General features: G+C 46.2%; 2 protein-coding genes across 2 annotated transcripts in view; both read right to left on the bottom strand.

Moving 5' to 3' along the window:
- Positions 1-87: 87 nt before the first annotated feature.
- On the bottom strand, positions 88-20,544 carry LOC146190864 (nuclear receptor-interacting protein 3-like). The gene is made up of 7 exons (XM_084601253.1): positions 20,382-20,544; positions 18,284-18,286; positions 15,057-15,191; positions 12,678-12,760; positions 11,223-11,371; positions 9,544-9,599; positions 88-710 (listed from the first exon to the last, which is right to left on the bottom strand). Exons 1-7 carry the CDS (start codon positions 20,478-20,480, stop codon positions 582-584), a joined length of 654 nt encoding a protein of 217 aa, XP_084457379.1. The 5' UTR covers positions 20,481-20,544; the 3' UTR covers positions 88-581.
- Positions 20,545-23,386: 2,842 nt separating this feature from the next.
- Positions 23,387-25,125, bottom strand: part of LOC146190863 (transmembrane protease serine 9-like) — a 35,075-nt gene continuing 33,336 nt past the window's right edge. The window contains exon 12 of the mRNA XM_084600242.1: positions 23,387-23,763. Within this exon, the coding sequence (XP_084456368.1) occupies positions 23,590-23,763 (174 nt within the window). The 3' untranslated portion in view covers positions 23,387-23,589. The remainder of the gene's footprint in view (positions 23,764-25,125) is intronic.

The raw sequence follows: 25,125 nt of genomic DNA, 5'->3' as shown, positions 1-25,125 counted from the left end.
CTGCAAAGCAAGTACAGATGAGGCTACGACTAGTGTTGGGAGATCTCTGTGTATTCAAAATATATGGTGAAAGGCGCAGTTGTCAGTTAAATTTCCTTCTTTTCCTGTTCTTTTATTTGTGTCATTTTTATTGATAGCCTTCAGTACATTCAGGCACCCTTCCTGGTGTGTACGTGGTCCATAAGAGTGAAATGACAACATTCTGATGAGATGCACATCCGTAAACTGAAAAGCGAGCAGCGGTACACATTATGCATGCTGAAAGTCTACTAGAGAGGCACTGCAAAAGTTCGAAGTTGAGCACCAGCTAGACAAAAAAATATTTATTTCACCACTGATATACCAATGCAATCTTCAACACACAAATTTTTGCCTGAGGCAAGCGTGACTTGTAACCTTCCATGACTGTACATCAGTAGATACTGGTGATTGACATCAGTATTTGAACATGACTTGCCATCAATCATTTTGTAGATGGACAGTCGTTTATTTAAAAATAATGGCATCAAAAGGGAATTTGTTACAAATTAAAGCCTTGGCACCGCCAGGTGCAATTAAGAAACCTATCAAGGACAGGAACACTACAAAGCGCTGGCCCTTGGTAACGCTGCCATGCTTTGAGAAGATATTTCCTTGGCGCTGAGAAGTTGCACTTTCTCGCCCCTGGCGCCTCCAACCAGCAGCACTGCAGCTTCAAAGTTGATCAGGCACTGAGCAGCCAGAAAAAAAAATAAAATAAAATAATGAAGCAAAGTGACCTGGACATAGGGGTTTAATTTTGTTTGAAGCATTTATTATAAAGCTCTCGATCTGCTGAAAAAAATAAAAATAAAGTGGTGTGTACATTTGCCTGGCACGATTTGGAATGCCCATTGTCCTGCCTTCAAGGCGGATTCGGAAGATGGACGTACACATTTCTTAGGAAAATTTTTTTGCACGCAGCTTGGCGCGCTCATAGCACCTTATTTTTTTCTTAACCCAGGGTAATGGCGCACGTAAGTCTCCATCGGATGCTCCTGTGGCGAGCGAATCAGAATCGGGGTTGTATGCGCCGTCTGTACACAGCGACGTCTCTGGCATATGGAATAAATGGAAGGTCGACGTCGGAGCGAGCCCGGGAGATATCTCTGCTCACGAGCAGTGACGATGCTTGCTATGCAGAAGTCGATCTCGCATGTTAACTAGTTATAACTGCCATTGTCAGGTTTTAGAATTTCTGAAACGCTAGGCGCTGTGGGGCAATGAATTAATTTTGGTAGTTCCACGCGCCGTTTGAGAGGTGCGTGGCTGCACTCGGCCGCATATTTGTCACGTGGTCTTGTCCTACCCGTACAACTGCTACGTGCGCCCCAAAAGCGCGCGCTTTTCGAATGGCGCGTGCGGGATGGGCGAAATTTGTAGTTTCACGGCGCCTTTTGCGTGGGGCCCCTAACCGTCCATTCGAAAAGTGTGTGGCTTTGGGGCGCATTGAGCAGTAGTGCAGAGAACTAGAATAATTCTAGTTCACTGTAGCTGTAAATCGGGTGATAAAAGTGCAGCCGAGTGCACGTGTACTATTGGGCTTTTGTCTGGACCTTTTCACAGCCACGCACCTCTCGAATGGCGCACGGGATCCTCAATATTCTTTACCCGTCAGGGACGTCAGAGAAAATGTCGAAGAGTCACCTCTCCACTCCTGCCAAAACACGCATCCGGAACAAAGATCGAAGGCAAAAAAGGCCGATCGCTCTGAAAAAAAAAAAAATGTCGGAAGGCGGGGTAGGTGGCGGCGGCATCACGGTGGCAGCGGTCATCTAGGACCGAGGTAACACGTACCGTGCCAACCGCCACCCTGCGCGAGCGGAGTACAGAATCTGTATAGCTGCCGAAGAATTTGCGGTAGAATTGGCTTGCGTGGAACGGAAGCAAAACGTACTAGTAATAATAAGCGACAGCAAAACTGTCATCCCAAATTTTAGCAAAGGTAAAATCTCTGCCGCTGCGGCTAAACATACTAGGCCAAGGGAAATTGAACAGGAATATTTGGACACCGCGGCGCATGCAGCCGTCAGTGGGAACGTAGCGGCCCACGACTCCACGAGTTGGCACGAGATCTCTACTACCGAAGTACTAAGAGGTACTTTGATGACCGAGGGAGCGGAGAGCGCTTGCTAAAATATGGAGAAATCACGCAGTAATCGCAGACTGGCCCTCCCCACCAGGCGCAAAACTAAACAACAGGCAGACAATTGAAAACCTGCACGTACCGGCACTCGGTTATGGACGAACCACGTTCATGTTTCGTGAGGCCAGTGACCTTCTATAGAAGCAAAACTGTGCGATCATGCATAATTTGAGAATGTCCGCACTTCCCGAGGGGCGCAAGTAGAGAAACCTGGGAGACCTTGCTGCGTAACTTGGACCCTGAGTTCCAGTTCTTAATTCCATCCGACTGGCGGGAAAGGCCACCGAGACACAAGACCTCCCGGCCAGCATCTGAAATGGCAGCGGCACCCTTCCTATCCTCCTTGCCTCGTAGGCCTACGAGCTACAAAGGGTCAGGGGGGACCAGCCATTTTCTGTCGGAAACCTTTTGGGCGAAAGCCTTTCTAAGCACTGCGGAAACGTTCGCAAGAAATGTCCGCAGGAAATGTTCGTAACAGTTCATTTAAAAAAAAAAAAAAAGTAATCTGTCTCCAGCGGGAATCCCTCCCATCCGTAGCTGAGCGCACAACTACTACGCCACGCCGGGCTTTTTTTTTTTTTTCTTCTTTTTTTCCCTTATTGCATGAGGATACTTCCGGGGAAGAGAAACTAAAACAGCTAATTCCTCAAATCACCGGGCTGCATAATGCATAATAGTAGTGATGGCAACGCCGATGCAATCAGTGACAATTATAACGATGATAGTAGCAATGGCAACGCAGTTAGTGAGAGCTGTCCTGTAAAGTGGCTTTCGACATTTTAAGCAGACTTGCAGAAGTGTGGTCCTATAATTTTTTCCATTCCATTCCTTCCCATTCACAGCGCCTGGCGTGCATCGAGTTTTATAAATTCTAGAACCTGAAATGGCTATAACTAAGCGCTAGCTACATGCCTCTAATTGCAACCAGGCGCGTAGCTATACATTTAATAATAAAAAAAGTGAATTGTACATTCGATCCAGGGCCGGATTTATGAGTAACTCTTGTAGGGGGAAGCTGAGCCGGGAAGGAGTGGAGGTCCGATTTCAAATATGCGTTTGCATGTTTTAGACCTTTAGAGCGGCAGATGCCAAACCTGAAGGTCACCTGGCGCCGAACATTTGGCTTCCAAGCGGCTCAGCAGAAGTGTGTCCGTGACGTCACACTACGCGACTGCGACACTGCGACTCCCCATGCCCACGGCCGCTGCTGGTGCGACGTGTGTCGCTTGCTGCGCTTGGTCACCTCGCGGTTGCATCACGCGCGACTCGGTGCGCCTCTCCACTTCAGGCACTTCAGGTGCCAAGGTGCGACTCACGGAGCCGGCGGCGCGCTCGCTCGCCTCGCGGAACCATAGATGTGCAATAAAACCTAAACCAAGCACTACAAACGTGTCTATAACCTTGCTTAACTGAGCTACCGCTCTGCATAACTAGGTTTAGCCGAGCTGAACCATGCACTGCTATTTTTTTTTTCTGTAAAAGAATTGGGACAGTATGATTTCCTTATATAAAATTTCTCGCCTGGGGGTGGGAGCGTTGAACGGATTGATTACTCCGCCCCATCACACCTTTAAAATCCGCCCTTGAGTCGAGCCCACATATAATATCCACAGTTATAACGAACATTCGCGTATTACGAATGTAAGCGGTGCTGGCATCAATTGCACGTCTCAAAGAACAACTATGGCCGCATGGAATACGTGGACTAGAAGAGGTGTGAACTCGCCTTCTAAATTACAAAAGGCGAGCCTCCCATGTTTTGTTCCTCCCCCCCCCCCCCCTCCTTTCCCTTTTCCCATTAAAAAACATCGGATAAAAAGATTATAAACATTCTAATGCGAAATTTAAGCGGAGTTTTATTGCTTTTTTCTTTTTTTTTTTTCACAAAACGAAAGAGGACGCGAGGGTGAGGACGTGAAAGGAGATCGCGGTAGCGGGGGCCCAGAGAGAGAGCGTCTAGCGGCGCTGTTGATACCGGCCGGTGAGGCCCACACTCTAACCGGTGGGCTGTCGCTGATGTCCAATGAGCGGGCGGCACAAGTACACTCTAGCTGAGCTCCCGGCTCTCCTTTCTCTTCTCAGAAATTATATTTGGTTCGTGACCCTCTGGTGGCTCGTGATTCTCTTTCGCACGGTTATACCGGCAACGGCACCGCGGTGGCGACGCAGCTTAACCGCCGAACGGGCGCACTGCGCTCTTAAAATGGCAGTACGGGCAGAACTATAGTGCTGCAGTTATCTGTCGGCGAAGAATGCACCGACGGGCTACACAAAGTCAATCGATATGGGTGTGCGTGGCCAAAGCAAAGCCGACAACTCCGGATTCTTAGCACAACGCGGCGTTTAACGCTATCGTGTTAAATATGGTAGGTGTAATTTTAAGAAACGGAAAGAGAGCAAAGTGTATCAAAGAAAATCGCGGCTTCATGATATTCTAGCCGAAATCTCTCTCTCTCACACACACACACACACACACACACACACACACACACACACACACACACACACACACACACACACACACACACACACACACACACACACACACACACACACACACACACACACACACACACGCACACACACACACGCACACACACACACGCACACACACACACACAAATGGGGATGCGCAGAACATGTAATGAATGTAAGATAGGGGAGAGTTGTTAACGGTTACAGACTGAATTCCAAAAGAAGACAGGCGTAGCGGTGGAAGAAAATTAGGTAGACGGATGATATTAGGAAGCTTGGGAGGATAAGGTGACTGCAGCTGGCACATGAACGAATTATTTAGAGAAGCCTGGGAGTGGTTTTTGTCCTTCCGTGGATGCAGTCAGGCTGGTGGTGATGAAAATGGTCCTGGGGAGAGCCCTCACATTGAAGTCCTGCATAGTAATGCGATAGCATTCACAGTCCAAATTCCCCAGAAAGGCCGGGTGGCGTCCTGCGTCTGTCGCGGAAACCCCTGATTGGTATATGGTTTGGTTTGTGGGGTTTAACGTCCCAAAGCGAGTCAGGCTATAAGAGACGCCGTAGTGAGGGCTCCGGACATTTCGACCACCTGGTGTTCTTTAATGCGCACTGACATCGCACAGCACACGGGCGCCTTACTTTTCGCTTCCATTGAACAGCGGGGCGCCACGACCAGGATTCGATCCCGCATCCTTGGGCACAGTGTTCAAGCGCCCTAACCACTGCACCACCACGGCGGGGTGAAACTCCCGATTGGTCGAGAAAATCGCGTGTTCTGACGACATCAAACGTCCCAATGACTGATCAGCACTCAGTCAGGACACGTGGCTTTGGGATTTACGCAACCTCTAATCAATGAGCGAATTTCTTATAACCGATGGAATCGGCAGGTGACTTGGCCGAGCGCTGTTGGTCGGCGGTGCGCGCGGCTTCATAAGACCAGGTGACATGGCTTAATTGGCAGGTGCTTTGCAAGGAGGATCTGTAGAGTTGTGACATCACGCATAGAGTTGCAACCTCAGCAGAACAGCATTGCAAAATGCCTCCGAAAAAAAAGTGCTTTCCCTGAAGAGAGAAGACGGTAGTAAAGTGGAATCGAACCGATGTCCTTTAGGGCATGCGCTGGGCGTGACCTCTATACTACAGAGTAACTTGCGTTCACTGCTATAGTATAGAGGCCTTATGCGTCTTCTTTATACCGTAGATAGCAGCAACACATTGTATTACAACAATTAATCGAAATTAAGACCACTAAGCAGCACTGCTATTGTAGTCTTCTTAAATAGAACCACTACTTAGCATCGCTACTTAGTGTAACTAATTAGAGAGGAATACTGATCAGCAACTAAAAATTCAAGGACATTTTGGCGACTAGAGTGATTAAATACGAAAGCCTGAGTGCTGCATTCTGCTACGCGACTGTTGCGCATGTAGCGAGGAATGCTGCTACGAGTAAAGCGAGCGACTACTCTTTCACATTCTGCGAGTGCATTTATTCAGTGAATTCTGCTTGGCAGCGACCAGATCGCGCTCCTTGTATCTTCGCAGTTGTTCTACGTTTATTGCTGTGTGGTTGATTTTACCAGGTGCGCGGAATTAGTAATTAATTAATTACATAAGCGTCACTAATCAGTAATTGTTAGTTAAGTAGTTATTAATGAATAATTAGTCGTAAATTAGTAATTAGTAATTATATAACTAGTTATTAAATAGTAATTGATCATTGATTGACATATGGCCATATAAGGCACGCATTCGCGCATACTGTGGTGGTGCTCTGTGATTGGTCGAGACCTCCATGACGTCATCCCGTCTCGACCAATCAGAGCCGCCGCAAAAGCGTGATACTTTTGCTGACGACAACGAGTCTCACCGCATGTGGCTCAGCCACGCAGCAGTGGCTGTGTGGTTACGGCTCTCGACTGCTGATCCCAAGGGGACAGGTACGACCCCGGCGGCTGCTTTATAGGTGCAGGCGAAAAGCAAGGCGTTTGTGTGCTAATGGGTATTAGTGGAGGTTACGGAGCCTTGAACTGTGGCGTCCCTAATAGCCCCAGTTGCTTTGAAGAAGTTAAACTTTATAAGCTGACCATCACTTAGCATCAATGCATAATGTCCATAAGGCAATGCTATCGCATCACCCTTGCGTTTTTAGTACGAAAGTGCTAATCGGAGGCCACTTTCCCGAGCAAAATTTTTCCTTGCTTGCATAAGGGGAAGCTTCATAGCAACGCTTGAACAGTTAGCCAAGCATAGTCATGGATACTGTGTCATGACCAGGTTCAGACATGGTCCGACCAAGTCTTGGCAGTGACAGACCGAAATCGCCTCCGGTGCCAGCGCCGTCGCCGAGGCAACGACAAATCCCGCAAGCTGCAGTCGCGCAGCCAGTCTGTAAAAGCAGGAATTTTAATTGGTGGGAAATGTATGTCTCATTTCAGCCAACTACACAAAGCTGGGTGACAAAAGAGCAAAACCAGTGAAATACTGCTTCCACGAGGTAGTATCATTTCAGCTAAAATTATCTCCATATTTTTTTTTTTTTGGTTCCTCTACTGCGGCGTAAAACGCGGTGGCAGACGACACAAAAATGGGGTGATATGAGGCCAGATGATTTGCTGCGCGATACTGTGCCTCACATATAAAAAGAAAAAAAAAAAGAACAAGTCAGCGGAGTCGATCGAGTGCCCACGGCGGAGATGGAAGGTCAGCAATGGTCATCGCATAAAGACGGCAGCGAAATTTTGAGATAAGGCGCTTCATGTATGGACGACAATGTTGAACATCGCAGAGGAGCTTATACGCACGAACATGATAAATCCTGGACACTCCGGTCAGATCCTGCGTGACAATCACGATAAAGAAATAGAACAAACAAAACGCTTAGCACTTATATCTTCCAGAGGATCACTTATTTTTTGTTTGCTTTTATTTTCAACGTATTAAGAATAAAATATGCAGCATATATAGGCGCCTGTCGTGTATTCGCAACAGGGTTCTGGCCATAAAGGGCAGCTCAAGCTTTTTTGAGTAAGCCAGGTTGAAAAAAACAAAAGTTTAGAAACTTAAGACAGCATGTACTGTTGTAACTGACTGCAATCTTCATCCATTTCTCATTTGTCTCTATTTTTTTTCTATTTGTCTTCAACAAGCACCCGGTTAGAGATATCCATTGTGAAATGTCGTTCGCCTCTCCTGAGTGCACAACGAGTAGATCAAAAAGCAAACAAGTTTGCTCGACAGAACGGCGGCAAGCTGCAATAGAGTATATCGTTTATCGGATTCTGGCTGATAAGCAAACGTCAGTCAATATCCGCTCATTTAGCTTCTTTCCCAAGCGCATCTGTCCAATGGAGACTTTTTGCTCCGTGACCTGTTCGTATACTCTACCCCAATCGCCTATCAGTCACGAAATTCCTGCCTTCATCATTCACTGATAAATTGCGTCCACATTAACCTTTTATTTAGTGCGTATGGTTTCTCTCGCATTACTTCCTACTGTGGTGGGGATGTGCATAAATTGTTGGTTTCTTCAGAGAAACGCGGGCAAGATTACGTACCGCTCTCAATACAAAACCAGCCTCAAAACACTCACAATGGCTTGCTCCTATTGGTAAATCGGTAATCCTACACTGGTGATAGGACGACCAATAGAAGCGAAGCACTCGGAGCTCTTTGAGATGGTTTCCATTGAGAGCGGTTCGAAATCTGGTCGCACTTGAAGATTAACGTACGAACTTCCCCTTATGTTTTGTCCCACGTATTTCTAAAAACTGACGCTCGGAAGTATAAGAAAAAAATTACGAGGGACTTTAGCGACTGAAGTAGTGAAAGGCGAAAGCCTGAGTGCCGCATTCTGCTAAGCAACTGGCCTGATTAGTAATTAATTAGGCATCAGTTAATGAATTATTTAGTCATTAAGTAGACGGTTTATTAATAATAATTAAATAATGACTTAATAAATTACTTAATTAGCCATCAATTAGTAACTATTTAATTCATCATTGATTGACATATGGCCATATAAGGCACGCATTCGGGCATACTGTGGGGGTGCTCTGTGATTGGCCGAGACCTCTATGACGTCATCCCGCCTCGGCCAATCAGAGCCGCCGCAAAAGCGGGACACATTTTGTTTGAGCCATTAAAGGCTTTCGCCTTAAAATTCTAACCACATTTATAGCTATCCCGAATTCCCTATCACGCGCTCCCCTTTAGGTCGCATATTGTGACATTTTTTTATTTCTTAATAACCGCAAAATCAGACGCCCCGCCGGGGTGGTGCAGTGGTAAGACGCCCGACTACTGTGCCGGAGCTCCCGGGATCGAATCCCGGCCTCGGCGGCTGCGTTTCGATGGAGGCGAAACGAAGTGGCGTCCGTGTGCTGTGCGATGTCAGCGCACGTTAAAGATCCCCAGGTGGTCGAAATTACTCCGTAGCCCTCCACTACGGCTCCCCTTTCTCTCTATCCACTTTCTCTCCCACCTTCATCCCTTCCCTTACGGCGCGGTTCAGGTGTCCACAGAGCAAGTGTGACAGATACTGCGCCTTTCCCTTCCTATGAACCAACCAACCAACGCTTGCTTTTAGCTACAGCTGCGGCTAAAACAATGGAGTACGTTTCTGCATGATGGTTGAAATGTTCTCACGTATACCGCAGAGAAGACGTGATGGTTGCCAGGGTCCATATGCGAGCGCACCAAGGGCAAGTGCTGAATTATGTATAATGCACTACACCGTAATATTCGCTACATAACACGTGACAAGAGTATTTTTTTTATTGACGAGGCGCGCTCCGTATTGTTATGACCGACCGGCTCAGTATGTACAGAACTGGCACTGTGTACGCCGGCACCACGTCGATTGTGCGCGCAGGCGAGGCATATTTGTGCATTTTACCCACCTGTGATCTCCTGAGGAAATCTATTCCAAGGCTGACTTCAGGGAAGCATTCCTCCACTGGAAAAAAAAAAAAAAAGAAAAGATGAAAACGCGATATATGTTCAGCCCGCCGCGGTGGTGCCGTGGTTATGGCGCTCAAATCAAGGAAGCCGGATCGAGTCCCGACCACGGCGGCCGCTTTTCCAAGGAGGTGAAAAGCTAGGCGCCCGTATGCTGTGCGATGTTAGTGCACGTTATAGAACCCCACGTGCTCGAAATTTCCGGAGCCCCCACTACGGCGTCTCCAAAGCCTGAGTCGCTTGGAGACGTTAAACCCCATAAACCAAACCAAACCGTCAGAACAACTAAGAGGCGAAACCTTAAGTAAGGTCTTGCGCGAAATTAAATGTATTGATGACAATAGTAAAAGAAGGCCGGAATGTTTTGCTGACAGTGCATTTCTCAGGTGTTACGATAGTGTTTATTTATATTGAGCTATTCTCTGGCGAATCGTCACGTGTAAAAGCTGGGATTGCGAAAAAGTTCTGGACGCAAGATAACATTTTACTACGTCCCCCCCCCCCCCCCCCCCCCCCCCCAGAAAAAAAAGTGGCGCATATCGACGCGGCCCTGTCAAATAAAAAAAAAAAAAATTAAGGTTTGGCACGCAATTTTCATTTTTTTTTTTTTTTACGCTTGGTACAAACATATTGAGTTCGCTTGGCAGTTCATATACATCTTGCTCTTCAGTCGGTAATCTACTGCGCTGGTTTTCTGGCACCTTCACATTTGAAGCAGTGAGGTGTTGGGATGTCAGATTTAATTTCATACCATGCAGTTTTCATGGCTGTGCGCGGGCATCACGCGCTGTGAATGGGAAATAGCTGCTCTGAAAGCTAAGCATTTCAGAACGCATTTCTTTCAAACGGCCCTATAGGGCGCTCGACTGCACATCCTGACAACGCGGGTTCGATCCCGGCCGCAGCTGTGGCGTTCCGTTAGGGGCAAGATGAAGAGTGGTTGTGTGTATGACATCAACGCACGGTAAAGAACCCAATGTGACCGAGATTTCCGGAGCTCCTTTTCAAATGGGGGTAGAAAACCGGTTGCTGTTACGGGTTAACCTCCCTGCCTTTCCTCCTCATCTTCTTCCTCCTCCTCCTTCTTCAAATGGAGGCCCTTCATAGGCGATGTCACTTTAGTGCAACGCTTAAAGTGACACTACCTTTCAAACGAATACAAAAATACTTTAAGGAAGAAACGATGGGTTGAACTTTGTTTTAAATGCCACAATATGACGTGGTAATCGTAACACTTAATAATGAATGGCATGTCCCTCCAACAGCATATCACTTTTTACACCAGACTATGGCTTCTGCGCGGACATTTCATTTTTACTTTTACCTCTCAGAAATGTTCCGTTTCGCGTGGTGCAGAACATTCATTCACCTATTCTTTGTCGCTATGGCAACAAAAAGAAGGCAAGACGCTGTGAGTGAAAGGAAGATACACCTGCTGAGATAAGTTAGACATTTTGTCTCTGTGCATAAAATAAAGGATAGAGATGAGTAAAGAAACCGCAGTGCTCTTTGACCGCGTAGGCTAAGTATGTAGTTCAAGCACTTCGTACGACTATTAATATTGTCTATCAGTGCTTAGCGTAAAGTGAATGACGAATAGACGTATAAGAGTAACACTGACCAACTGCAAACTCGTAGACCTGCTTCCAGGAACCGAATGTCAGGTCCACGTATTTGACGCAGCCCCTGATGGAACCCCTGGGAATGAGCAGGCGCTGATATCCGGACTCGGCTGGAACCTGCTTCCAAGTCACGATCTGGTCGCTTAGCCTTCGAAGCGATAATCAAAAAGTAATCTCGGTCAGACAGTGCTGGCCTGTGCGGCTGTCTGCGCGTCCGCACATCTTCTACAGCGCAGTTATGAACGTTTTGATTGCCTGGAAAAAAAATCCGCGAAATTCTGCGACTGCCGTGACAGCCCTGTGCTCCCAAACTAGCTGCGATTAGCAATGACAATTACTGCAGGATATATGCATGGCATTGACCCATGGCGCTGCTCATAGCTGAATGCGCGCTGGGCACCAGCGAATTAATCATTGTCATCGCTTTATCGCTGGGATATATCAGGCTTCAGATCACGTGTGGATTCTGCCACTAGTGCACTGCGTACATAGGTTATCTCCGGACATCATGCACGCGATGCATACGTAACAACTACAGATAAAACTACAGCAACGCAGACAAACGGTGCCAGCAGACGAACTCCGCGTCGGCCAGACTGTAATTCCTATGCGCAAAACAGGTAAGGATCAAGTCCCATTCACATCTTCTTGAAGGCTGCAGTAACGCAGCAATATCCAGGTAATATAACGTATACAACTTAACATGGTAGACTAGTTTGGTCAGATATTTTTCTTACTGGCGTTTCGTCCCTTAAGTATCGTGCCTTCACGTCTCACTAAGAGAAATGTAGCCTAGCAAAAGAAAAAGTAGGATTTTAACAGTGCTCTGCAGCTCAAATTTCATGACAAACATCCTTGCAAACATGCAAACAAAGGCCAGGCTCATTAATTTTTCATAAGGCTATGGCGCTATATGCGATGCGGTGGAAGCGGAAGGGAATGACGTACACATATCTGTGATCAAGTATAATTACGCCAAGTATACACAGTAATGCAGGGACCGTGACTACTATTAAGGCGAAAGCCTTTAATGGCTCATGCTGTCGCGGACAAAATGTGTCCCGCTTTTGCTGCGGGTCTGATTGGCCGAGGCGGAATGACGTCATAGAGATCTCGACTAATCACACAGCACCACCACAGTATGCGCGAATGCGTGCCTTATATGGCCATATGGCAATCAATGATCAATTACTAATGAATAACTAATCAAGTAATTTTAATTAACTAATTGATGACCAATTATTAAGTAAGTAATTTTTGGTTAACTAATCAATTATTAGTAATTAGTGTCAACTGCTTAGCAGAATGCGGCCCTCAGGCTTTCGCCTTTCACTAATTTAGTCGCTAAAGTCCCTCTTGGAGAAAAATTACGCGCATTCACTGCGTAAGCATCCTCAGCGCACTGTGCCAGGAGAGGCATGGGGAGAGGCAGAAGCTGCGATGGGAGTACTTACCTCAGGCGGCGCACCGTGTGCTCGGACATCGTGGAGAATGCACAGGACGTGTTCAGGAGAGCGCACACGCTTATGCCGTTACACTGCAATCAACAGGGGCACTGCGTAAGACACGCAGGACAGCAGGGTGCACGGTGCATAGAAAGAACGACTGCAGAATGAAAAAGAAGCAACTGTTTTGGATTTACAATTGAGACATATTAATTGTTCGCCACAATTTTCAGGGACGTTTCGCGTCATTACATGGCGCCCACATTGATAACAGCTACAGGGGTACAAGGGGGCTCGGTTACTTTGATAACAGTTCAGCGTGGCCCGCTGCCCTAACGTCGTGCGTAACGTCACTGCAACGCGCAATGCGCCGGCCGGTGAATATCTAAGTCAGCTTGGTTTCATTTATGGTTTACAAGATTTAACGCTTCACCTAGCGCTTGAAAGGAGGAAATTTCAGGCGTAAATGATAGTTATAGGACGCCTGTCTCTATAGTTCAGGCTAGGCGGAGCTATGTTCTCTGTCGGAAATAAAATAAGACGAGTGGTCCTAATCGTTTCCTTCAAACCTGTAATTTGTGCCTAGTAAGTCAAGTGGCGATGCTGAGAAATCGCGAAAACACCGTCGTTGCTGATCATCATCAGTGCGAGATTATAGAACGCCGTCACGGGCGTGGGCCACGTTTTCCGTGATTGCTCTGTCTTGAGAGGCTTCATGCGAAGTTCGGAGACACTCTCTCATACAGACGACCAGAGAACCGACTCTAAAACTAAAGTACAGTCTCTTTGCGTTGCTGTATAGATGCATCACCTGTGTGGAAGTGGCCCGTATGGCTAGGATATGAGCATTTTGCATCATCGTTCAAACTGAGCGATTTTAATGCGCTCGCTAAGCAAACAGTTAATGTCCCAAATTGACTCAGACTGTGCCCGACGACGTATTGCGCGTGGAGAGCTCAGCACCAGGATAATTTAAACCACCTGCGGTTCTTTAAAGTGCTCTGACCAGTGATTTCCTTACACACCCCCAAAGAAGTGTAAAGCTTCCCTCTTGTTCTTTTTTTTTTAAGACATCCCTTTAATTCGCTCCGGATTTTTGAATGGTGATGACTACCAAAATGGCTGCCGCTTCTCCTCTATCATCAGAGCCCCCGCTCCTGCCCCAAAAAATTTATATCATCACCTCATTTCAATTCCTGTGCAAGCCTCTAGCTGGTTCTGGAATCGCACAGTATACACAAGCCCTCATGTTCCGCCTTCATTTAGACGCGGCTGCCGCGCCGGTATCGAACCCTGATTCCCTACCTCAGGATTCGAACACCATAACCGCTGAGGTTCCGCGAGGCGGCTCTGGGTCAGCTTGGAAAATGAGGAAGCTCAATGAAAACAAGCAGTAGCGGACTAGGTAAAAAAAAAAAAAAAAAAGCAGCTAACTTTGAAGAACATTGGCATGTATGGGAGCTCCAAGAACATAAATAGCAGAGATAAGACAGAGGACGCAAGAATAAACTAAATTCGTCATTACCAATCGCAAGCCCAATGGGTGAGATTACATTTGTGCAACGGTGCCGCCCAGAGTTTTATAGAAATATTTTGTTCCTACTTCGGATAAGTTCCCATTTACCATTATTACTTTCCCTTTATTACTTATTTTCCGTACAGGAGAAGTCCATCGGGGTAATTCTTGTCAGTTTCATGAGAGCATATAAAAATAAGACAGTCATTTATTCGTTTTACGGCACTCTATCGGCACGATACAACCGGTAGGGCGCTTGCTCTCTTTAATGGCGAATGGGATACAAAATGAGGTTGCAGATGAAAATATAAGTCGGTCCCAGAGCATGCGCACAGTTGATTCGGGCATTCGAAAAACAAAAAAACAAAACAACAACAGCGTTCTCTCATATTAGAGCAGAAAGCTGTACTACTCGGGTGAAACTTCATAGTTTGTTGGCCGTTACACAAGCGACCTATACATTTGACCTCAAACCCCTTCGCTTTCCTTACGGCGCAGTCTGAGTGTTCACCCAGAAATGTTCCATATACGGCGCCTTTCCTTTCCTATAAACAAATTTACAACAAAAATGTTAAAAAATTGCGGGGCGAAAAGCTTGCGTTATAGACGTTATTGCGTCTACTCGCAAGGCGAAGCATGAGCGTCCCCTAATTCAAACCACGTAGAACTTTGCTAAACTAAGCAAAACCGTGTTTAGAAGAGCTTTAACTTGTATAACTATAGGTTCAAGCCATGCTTCAAGCCATGATGCCTTAGTTTCCTATGTGCCAAAAAACCCAACACAACAACAAGCCATGCTTACACCTCCACCATTTTCTCCTACATTCTGAAATGTGTTGTCTGAGCGTGTTAACTATGCGTCAACGACTTGCCTCACAGTTCACCATTGGCGGCACGTGCATCCTCTTGAGGGATGCACTCTCATCGAGCGAGGGTCCACTGACGCTGTTTATTAACCTCGTGGGAAAACCTTTGATTTGGCCTCGGAGGTCGCTCGCTGCTCTGTCCTGGAAAGCGAATGCCATGGTGATAACCAGGCACTTTCATTAGAGAGTAGCGCCTTGGTATAGTAATGAGTATAGTGCGCTCTGCATGGGTGCTCTGAAATGTTGCACTGTGGGGTAACAATTTTTTTTTCAAATGATTGCAAGGCATTTGAGATCGATTAAGTTGAACAAAACAGATGACCTTTGTCTACCCAAAGATTGTCAAGGAAGTGCATATAATATGTAAAAAAAACGCTACAGTACAGCAAAAATACTATGTGATGCACAAGTTATTAATGTCTTGTCTCATGAGTGGCGTTGACAGGTAGAACCCGCGCCAGAACGATCAGCTTCCCTGGCCAGGCACGAGGGCACTGTATTATCGCTGCAGCCGATCACGCCTCGTGCAAAACTGCAACACACTCTCGCGCCTTGAAGTAAACACCGCCGTCTTCACTAAGTTCTATATAAGCCGCTCCTCCATTTAACCCAGTACACCGTGCACATAGGCCATCTTGCCAAGTGCGGCCGAGATCCGCTAGCGTAGTGTCGGGCGAATCCACCAGGCGGCGTTACAGAACTCGCAATGTTTCGCATTACTGCACCTACGCAGACTTAAGTGCGCCCCTGAATCTTTTCGGCGCATGGATGCGCATGGATAAAAAATGCTAAATAAATTAAGTCTTCCGGGAAAGTCAAACAAAATAAAATTGCAAATGAGCAATTAGGTACAGTTTTATGCGCATATATCACTGTTCAGAAATGTATTCGTATCCAGCGTATGGTTGAAACATACATATACAAATCATATGCGAAGTTATAATCAAGGCAGAAAGCTAAGTGGAACAGCCGTAATGTGGAAGGTGGGGTCATGTGGAAGGAATGCTAGCCAACAGAAAGGTCTACCGCCGCAATCTAAGAATCTTTCGCGCTAAATTTGCATCTCTCTCATAAATCAAATCTAGAGGCAATCCATTGTGATATTAAATTCTGAAGCACCATGTAATACAGACAGCAACCGCCCCTATACTAGTATAACGACTATGGACTTAATCTTCAAATATTTCATCTGCTGCGAACGTAGCGGTGGTGCGTGCATTAAGTTTATATCAAATTACTAGATGACATTTTATCTAAGTACGCGAAAACTGCTTTCCAATTCACATCATGGCACAGTCAGCGGTTTCTGCTTTTTTTTTTTTTAATGACAAATAAAGGGTAGTCTACCTGCTCAGTGCGTACTATACCTGCACATCAAAATCTCTAGCCATTCAAGCAATCGCGTCAATTGGTGTGCAAGTAGACTTAACGGGCATAGTTTTATTAAACAGTGCAGGTTTTTCTTTAAATAGCTATGTAGGATGCGACAATGCGGTTTGTGTAATTGGATTGTACACTACTCTGGACGTTACATACCAGATAGACTTCACTAAATAAGCGATTAATTAACCAAACTTTACAAATCAACTTTATATTTTTGAATTTAGGTGATAGATTATAACAGAATTAAAGGCCGCCAACGTCGAATGTGACTCCAGTTTTAATTTTTTTAATGGCAATTTAGTTCTAAATAACGAATGTCACAAATACCATTTCAACAGCTTGTCGAGTTGGCTTCTTTCTTACATCATAGGGACATCATAAATTTCAGTGGGTTTTTGCATGAACCTTTTAGTGCGAAAGCACTCATTCACGAGGTCTAACCGGATCACTGATTCCGTACGTCGCCAAACTGGCCCGGGTTGAGAGCGCCTACTCGGGCTTCGCTGTTAAGGTGGGAGGGTGTGAACGGAATCCAGCCTTCCTGAACCTTTGGATGCCAAGTCAAAAATACTGCCCTCAGGGCACGCAGGAACGTTCTTACGGTGTGTTCGGAATCCAGCCTTCCTGAACCTTTGGATGCCAAGTCAAAAATACTGCCCTCAGGGCACGCAGGAACGTTCTTACGGTGTGTTTAAAGCGGGGATTTATATCCATGTGGTTCCTAGCACTTGGGCAACATACGTCATGGTACCCTCACGAGCGGACAGCTGGTTAGGTGATGACGAGAAGACAGCGACAACGTCAAATACACCAGCCGCATACCATGATAAACTACGCAAAACCAGTGATTTCGCACGTTATGCTAGGTTTAGCCACGTTAAACCCGTTTGAGTTTTGTTGCAACAAAGTGGCTTCATGAAGTCTTCATGAATTTTCGCAATAGCGTTTTGGCATCAATCTGACATAAATTCTCGGTTAGTGTTTGCATTAACTTTTTCTGGTGAAGAAATACAGCTTTTTAGCATGTATGTCATCACGCATGGGCACGTCAGAACAGTAGCGCCTTCTAGCACTGCCCCAGGCACTCCTTTTTTCAGTTTCTCGCGCAATAATGATGCACATCAAATAACAGAACTCTGCAGTTACGCTGGCTGGTAGGGTTTAACGTCCCAAAGCGACTCAGGCTATGAGAGACGCCGTAGTGGAGGACTGTGGAAATTTCGACCACCGGCGGTTCTTTACCGTTCACTGACATCGCACGACACACGGACGTCACTCCGTTTTGCCTCCATTGAAACGCAGCCGCCGGCGGTCGGGATCGAACCGGGTACTCTGGCACAGTATAGTCAGGCATCTTAACGACTACACCACCGTGGCGGAGCTGAATCCCTTCAGTTCGATCACTAGTTTGTATCATACGTGGCCACAATTCAGAAGGTTTATATAATATTTTTAAGCGCCCGTACTCGATCACTCACGTAAGTTTCGCAAAATGACCAAATTATCCGGAGCAGTAAATGCTGGCCACTTTACCGCTTGCTTATAGCCTAGGCTCAATGTGAGCTGAATGTGGGCAGTTCACACATTGTCCAAATACTTACAAGAAAACGTCGTGTAGGCACAGTGCATGCTGTTGGGCCGTGAGAATCCAGTCATTGGTGCAACTGGAACGGGGGCTGCTTATAAAGTACGCGCATCGGGCGGATGGGGGTAATATGAGGTAAACAAAAAAAAAAAAAAAACTTCATCACCTGGGGCTACCCACAACTATCCGAAGAGGGACCGACGGGTAATCTCGGTGAGCTGCCTACACTAGGCAATGCGGGCCGATATTGGGCAGCCGGCGCAACCTGCTACATATGTTCCAGATTAGTCCGATAGGGGTGTTGTCGTCAGCCCACAAAGGTCGATGTAGGCCTCTATTGTAGAACCCACATTGAGGCAGCATGGGCTTATCTGCACACACCGAAATGACAGGAGGCTCCACTTCGTAGCCCACTTTGATTTACATGAAATGTCACCAAAATTATTTAGGAAATTCTGTTTTCACTTCTTCTAGACTAAAACCTGTTGGGAGGCCTTTTGAATCAGAGCGGGAAATATAAAGTTGCTATCAGGTGAGCTTATCGGCGTAGCATGTATTTGACCAGCATAGTGATACCACGTGCTCGATTTTATTACTTGTTCCTTTCAGAGGGTGAGTGAAGGTTGTCTTCTCTAATGACTGGCCGGTCAGGTCCTAGGCAGTTTTACGTTTTAGCACAAGTTGCATTTACAATTGTTTATTGAATATCTACCTGACGTTTGGGAGAGAATTACTTACGTCAGCTTCTTTTTTTTTCATGATGTGAAAAAGACGTTAAAATTGGCATTCGACGTTTGTTTCACCAGAAACTGTTTCAGATTAAAGTCCTTGTGTAAGTGCATCATTAAGTTCACATGTTTACATCAATAATTCTTCAGAGACAGGTCCGTGTATGTATATGAAGGCGAAAGCTCGCTCACGCAATGCGCTCCTGCGACGCCTGAATGTCACGCTTCCTAAAACCCCTGACTTCCTCCTGTGGCGCGCCACCACGCGACCTGTAGCGCGATACCCTCTGTACTCCTTCTGCTGCACTGGCGGCGTCCGCTGCTTCTCCTCTGAAGACGCCCGCTGCTCTAGGACACACGCATACCGTAGTCCCACTCGGCGCTTCGATAGCTCGTCAACGGCTGGCGCCACAGTTGCTATAGCAACCAGCGAGACACGAGGAGATTTTTGAGCCGTTCGCTGTGGACAGTTCCTGTCCGCGCCCCTCTTGAACCAAGTAAATCTTTCGCCTTGAAAAACTAATGATTATGTCAGCAAGAAAAACACACATTACGTACTAATCAGAAAATGGTGGTCAGTTTAACCTGAAATACGTCAGAAACGTAACTCAGAAACCCATCGCACATTTTTGTAAGATCTGCTATTTTAAAACACAGTGCATGGAACTGCGCTCCTATTAACGGCACCTTCTAGAAGAATGTACATATCAACATTTACATTATTATACGGTTGAACAGGCACTCTTCGAACATTTGAGAGAGAGAAAGAAATTATGTAATGAAATGTTAGCACATTAAGACCGGCCTATATGCAAATGCGTCAGAAACATAACTCAGAAACTCATTACGCATTTTTGTAAGACATGCATTTATGAAACACGGTGCATGGAATTACGCTTCTCTTAACCACGACTCCTAAAGGCATGTGCATACCAATATGTACATTATTATATGTACATATTGATGCACTCTTTGAGTGTTTTAGAGAGAGAGGGAGAAAGAGAATTATGTAAGATAAAGTTAGCATAATAAGACTGGTCTATATGCACACTAGCGACAGTAACTTCTATAGCGCAGCTCTTGATTCGAATGGGAAGAGTAATATGAAATTGTGCCACGTTTTGCAACATCCCGAGCTATGTATTAAAACTTCCCCGAGGTGGCTCCCAAGGCTAGTTTAGTTGGTGCACGCGGCACTTCAATTAGTAAACACTTAAGTAGGACGAAAGGTATGGCGTGTTGGTAACAGTTCATGACTATCATGACGAGTATAAACAGCGCGGGAGGAGCAGGATGCACGTGTCTCTCCTTTGTCTCCGTTTTCTTCAGTGCTGTTTGCCCGCCACCACGAAAATCACTGTGAAACCACCTGCGCAGTTTAATATTGAGAATAAAGGTTACGGCGAAAAACTGTTTTTTACGTTGCGTTCGTTTCGTGTTGAAGTGCGTAGCAAGTAGCCTCGTAGTAGCCTCATTTCATTTGCTAAACGAAATATGGACGCGAGAGCAAAACAAACCCTAATCGGCAGAGCATGGTCATATTCAAGTAAAACGCCAACGCGTGAAACAAGCAGCCCAGCAGACAGCATAACAGAAGCTGAAAAAGTAAGAGTTGGCAGCTGTAGGTATACAAACCAGAGATTGTAAGGCTGCGGACGCCTTGCGTTGAGCGCGAACGCGTTGTCGTTTGTATGCGGCCAGGCATATGTCGAAGTCATCGTCCTCGCTGGTCATCCTGCATCGCTATCCTTTGCTATGCTTTCCATATTTCACGTACAGAAGAGAGAAAATCCGAGGAGCGAATTGAAAGCTGCGCAGAGAAGAAGGAACATCAGAACGTTTTCATCCGCTGGCACCGACAACCAGTTGACTTTAATCGCGCCAGCCGCAGTTATTAGCACTGGCTGCTCAATCGAAGCTATCGCTACGCTGAAAGTCCTAGTACACTGTGTTTTGAAGCATAACTGGAAAGACGAAGCTACTGTTCCACATTAAATGCAGCACGCTTAAATGAACACACAAAAGCTCCATTCGGGGCTCTTTCTAGGATATATTTTGATGGACAGCATCACCTGTTGATCGGGATCTCAGTCATGTGGAGCCAGAAAGTACGGTTCGCTACTCACATGCATTCGATTGCATCGGCTGTGTTATCACTGTGTTTTCTTCGAGCCCTACTTGCACTATGAGTGCACACCTTTTAGTCGTCAAACACTCCTGGTAGCTCAGAAAAATGATTCTTGAAAGCCAAACACGAACGTCAAGAAGCGGTCTTTCATATCGGACATCCTATCTATGTTTCATGCACTCAATATATACGTTAACACGGCATTAAAGAAGTGAGTAGGTTGGCAATAGACGCCGTTCGAGGTGCTTTCTTGCTGCCTTCAGATCCATAGACCAGCAAGTTTGCAGGTGTAGTATGAAGAATGGAACGAGAGGTGCATAAAACATGAAGGATATATAAAGAAAAACGCGTACCTGCTTCTCTTTCCTTGGAGCAAGGCGCCGACGAGGGCGATTCGCTCTGCTGGTCGTCAAGGGAACGTCACCAGAGTGGAGAAACAGAAGTGGAAAGAGAGAGAGAGAAGAGGGCGGTCGTGACCGTGTGCGCTGGCCGTCTCTCAAACACGGTGACGCGCCAGGGCGATAGCAATCACGCGTGCTTGTTTTCATAACTCGCGATCGACCGTACGTGAAACAGCGCGCGTTGGCAGCATGCGCGCTTGTTGCTGCGCCGACGTCCGGCTGTGGCTGCCGTGCAAGTCGTCCTCTTCGATCCCTCTCTCGAGCCGTGTCATTCGGCGCGCCGGACGGCCAGCTAATGGAAGCGGGCCAAGACCGGCGGTGTAGAGCGACGCAGTCGATTCGTGCCGGCGCACGCTGCCGCGACACTGAATGGCTGACTTCGAATAATATATTCAGAGGCGATTTCGTTCTATTTGCAGTGCCTTTTTGTTTCGGTGTCGCCAAAAAACCCGGTAACAATGCAAAGACTACTTCATCACCCTCTGGATAAAAATACAACTGAATGCGCATAACAATTATAACAACAACAAGGACGAGGAGAGGAAGTAGAAGTTGTAGTAATGTTGTTATTAGCACTACTGCTACTACATGGGAGATAAGGATAAGGGGCGGTAAGGAAGGGGGATAAGGAGATGAATAATTGAATGCATCTAGCTTTTTTTTGCGAGGCCTAATTCTATGTCGTACCTCACTGCGCTCCATCGGGTCAATTTTCTCTCATGTTTATGTAATTGAGGCAATTAACTTACGCGAGACATTAAATACGAATATACTCTGACTGATTTTAACAATGAATTTCCCTTGAACTTGAACTCAGAGAAGGTACAAGAAAGAGCCAAGTTATCAATGTTCTTTGTCTCAGAGGTTGCTGTTCATCCATAGCAAATCAGTTTCGTGAAACGTGTTGGCTGTGTCTCATTTCCTTGCCTTTAGAGTTCAACTTTGGCGTACAAAAGTAAAATTCGCTGCATTCATATTGATACTTTTTATGAATGCGTGAGCGCATAGTCTCTGTGTGATGAGATAATTCTAGGAAGATTTGAACCTAGCAGGGGAGCAGCAGGAAATCAGACGGATAGGTAATAAATACTACGAAGTTTTCGGGTAACGGTGATCACAGCTGACGTGGGATGGCCTGCTGTAGACGAAGGTGTAATTATAATGATAAAGATATATTTATGCACGTCAATTTATTTCTGCCGCAAGTTGTGTATTTTTTTATCGATATTCATGGCCACCACAGTCAATTTGACACGGTCGTAACACACCCAGTCTGCCCGTTGAATTGTCCATTCGTTCATCCTTTCCAAAAGAGTCCTGTAAAGCGTGCACCACTGCACGTGTCTTGAGTATAAGGAAGAAGCCCATTTTCGTCACCCGGGGAATGCGGAGCGGACTTTTTGGAATAACTTTTTTTATCTTCTACTTTTCGCGTTTTCTTTTCTGCGATGTATCCTCCCTGTACGCGTTATAATAATAATACGCAGTTCAGTACTTGTAGCTTATTTCGGACGCGTGTTTTCTTTCTTTTTTTACACCATGTGCTGGCCCGATGTTGCACTCATCCTTAGATCGTTCTTTACATGCCTCTTATAGGTACTCTCGTACGCTCGCCTCGCCTTCACTGATGTAAATTTGACTGTAAAAAAATGGTAGACAATTTCTGATAAATTCCGCGCTCTCCTCTGAGAATTGTCGGATTTTCGCACGCGATATAAGCTATGAAATAACTAAATTTCGAAAATTGTCAGCACTGAATTACGACCACAGTGCGCCTGAAATCCCGTTACAGGTTATACTGTATGGGCCTAACACGCGTGCGCATGTCACTTTAAAATATAGTGAATAGAAAAAAAAGAGAAAATATTGAAAAATAAAAACGTAGGTGCAACGTAGGTGCACTGGCACGTTTTATTCCGAAATCTAGAACTCATCACAGAAAGGAGAATGAATTTCAACAGTTTCAATATTGTGACAATAGCAGGATGTTTTTCTCTTCTCTGCAAGTTTCGTATTTCTTCTCCCGGAAAGTAGGATTCTTGCATTCTGCCCCCCCCCCCCTCCCCCCCCCACTCCCCACCCCCATTCCCACCCTTTTTCTTTTCCCCCGTTCACCGTCAGAAAAAAAAATAGTAAGAAGCAGCAATGCCGACGGAATGAATTTCTCACGTAGCGTCGGGCACCCGTGTGTATCGTACAGCATATCGAAGGGATAACACCTCGTTGAGAGCGTGGTCAGCGCGTAAATTTAAAGTCGGGCAGAATGACATGGGTAGCTCAGTCCTCGTGCCATAGCAGATGCGGCTGACAGCGGTCAGAGTGTCTGCAGGCCCGTGGTCTTGTGTATCCACCGGAGCAGCGTTCCGACGCGCGTGAAGACTGCCGGTACCCCTTCCAGCGCGCAGCCGCCCGCCAGACCCGAGCCGGCGATAGCCGCCGCGTAGTAGCGTCCCGCGTAGAACTGCATCAGCGGCCCGCCGGCGTCGCCCTGCAGGGAGAGTGTTCACGAGGTCAGCGCACAGCAAGCAGCTCGCCATTCACGGCCTTTGTCTTAGACATGTCAGCTCTAATATTAGGTTGTAGAGCAAACAAAACAAAAAGGGAGAGGGGAGGAAAGTGAACTAAGCCTTACTGATACTGGCTTGTGTCTGTACTTTATCCCGTAATTTGCAACCGCTGAAGTAAAACTGCAATTTTTATTGCGAAAACAATACTACTCCCATTTTCAGCCCTTCGCGTAGCCACAGTCGGTAGGCACGTTTGACCTTTAATGACCCCAGATGGCTGTGACGTCATACCAGCTGCGAGAGATGGGCTACCAAGTCGAGTCGTCGGGTGGCGGCGGTAGGCGCTGCAGCTGGAGCCGCGCTGCTACCAAGTGGAGGAGTTGCTGTCACCTCTTCTCTCGCAGTTGAGAGGAGGAGGAGGAAAACGATGGGTATATAGATGCTCGCGCTTGCTCAGCTGAAGCACTTGCTATGCATCTTGGTAAACAGAAAGAAAAGTCACGCCGCCTCGATGAAGGCAGGAAACGACAGCGGGCTACAGAGACAGATGAAGAACGGGAACAGCGTCTCGCTCAACGCGCTCAAGATGCAGCTAGACGAGCGCGTCGTACTTCTCTTGAATTGTCCTCAACCGGTGACGACTCCGAATGGAAAGAAAAAAAAAAGAAGAAAACACAAGCCTACAAAGAGCTATATAAAGCACTTAAGTTTACACCTTTTTCTCAATTTTATGCAATTCATCCTGCATCTTGCGAAGCACATGCATATTGTTGCTGAAATATGGAATGAAACTTACGTACAGGGCCACTCTAAGAGTGAGTCCGATTATGCGAGGACGCAGTCTATAAATATTGCTGACCTCATGGTTAGAACGTCACCTCCCATATACCGGAGCCACATATTCTGTCTCTAGAAGCGCAGTATGTAGCCTACCTAAGAATGCATTTCTGCATAAAAAATTATTGGGGATATAGTGTAGGCTACCAGCCCACGTGTAAAGTTTCGCTCTAAAAGATCTGTATGAACTTGACTGCATGACTTGCTGTGTTGTGTTGGGTTTTTTGGCGCATAAGCAACTCAGGCTATCATGCGCCAAGAGCAAGGTGTTTGTATTTTGTATATGAGAACTTTGAAAGTTTGCCTAGGAGCTTTGCCTCTTTTAGGAATTTAAAAACATGAGAAGTTTCTACCAGTGCATCTTCTCCCAAAAGCAGGCTAGGATAAAATGAGATTTGTTCATTGTAAAAATATTTAAAATATTTTTCCTTAATTTCTCAAGCTTAGTGCATGAAAGTAATATGTGATTTATTGTTAATTCCTCTCCGCATCCCTCACATAGAGGT

This window comes from Amblyomma maculatum, chromosome 4 (genome assembly GCF_055883805.1).
Source record: "Amblyomma maculatum isolate TAMU_Amacu chromosome 4, ASM5588380v1, whole genome shotgun sequence".
NCBI classification, from domain to species: domain Eukaryota; kingdom Metazoa; phylum Arthropoda; class Arachnida; order Ixodida; family Ixodidae; genus Amblyomma; species Amblyomma maculatum.
Note: the sequence above shows the minus strand (reverse complement) of the source record. Positions and strands in the feature narration are given on the sequence as shown.

Coding starts and splice junctions, on each gene's coding strand:
- LOC146190864 (XM_084601253.1), bottom strand. CDS start 20,480: ATGACCAGCGAGGACGATGACTTCGACATATGCCTGGCCGCATACAAA. Junction 11,372..12,677: donor CACACGGTGCGCCGCCTGAG/GTAAGTACTCCC, acceptor ATCGCTTCGAAG/GCTAAGCGACCAGATCGTGA. Junction 711..9,543: donor ATTTCCTCAGGAGATCACAG/GTGGGTAAAATG, acceptor CTGGCTGCTCAG/TGCCTGATCAACTTTGAAGC.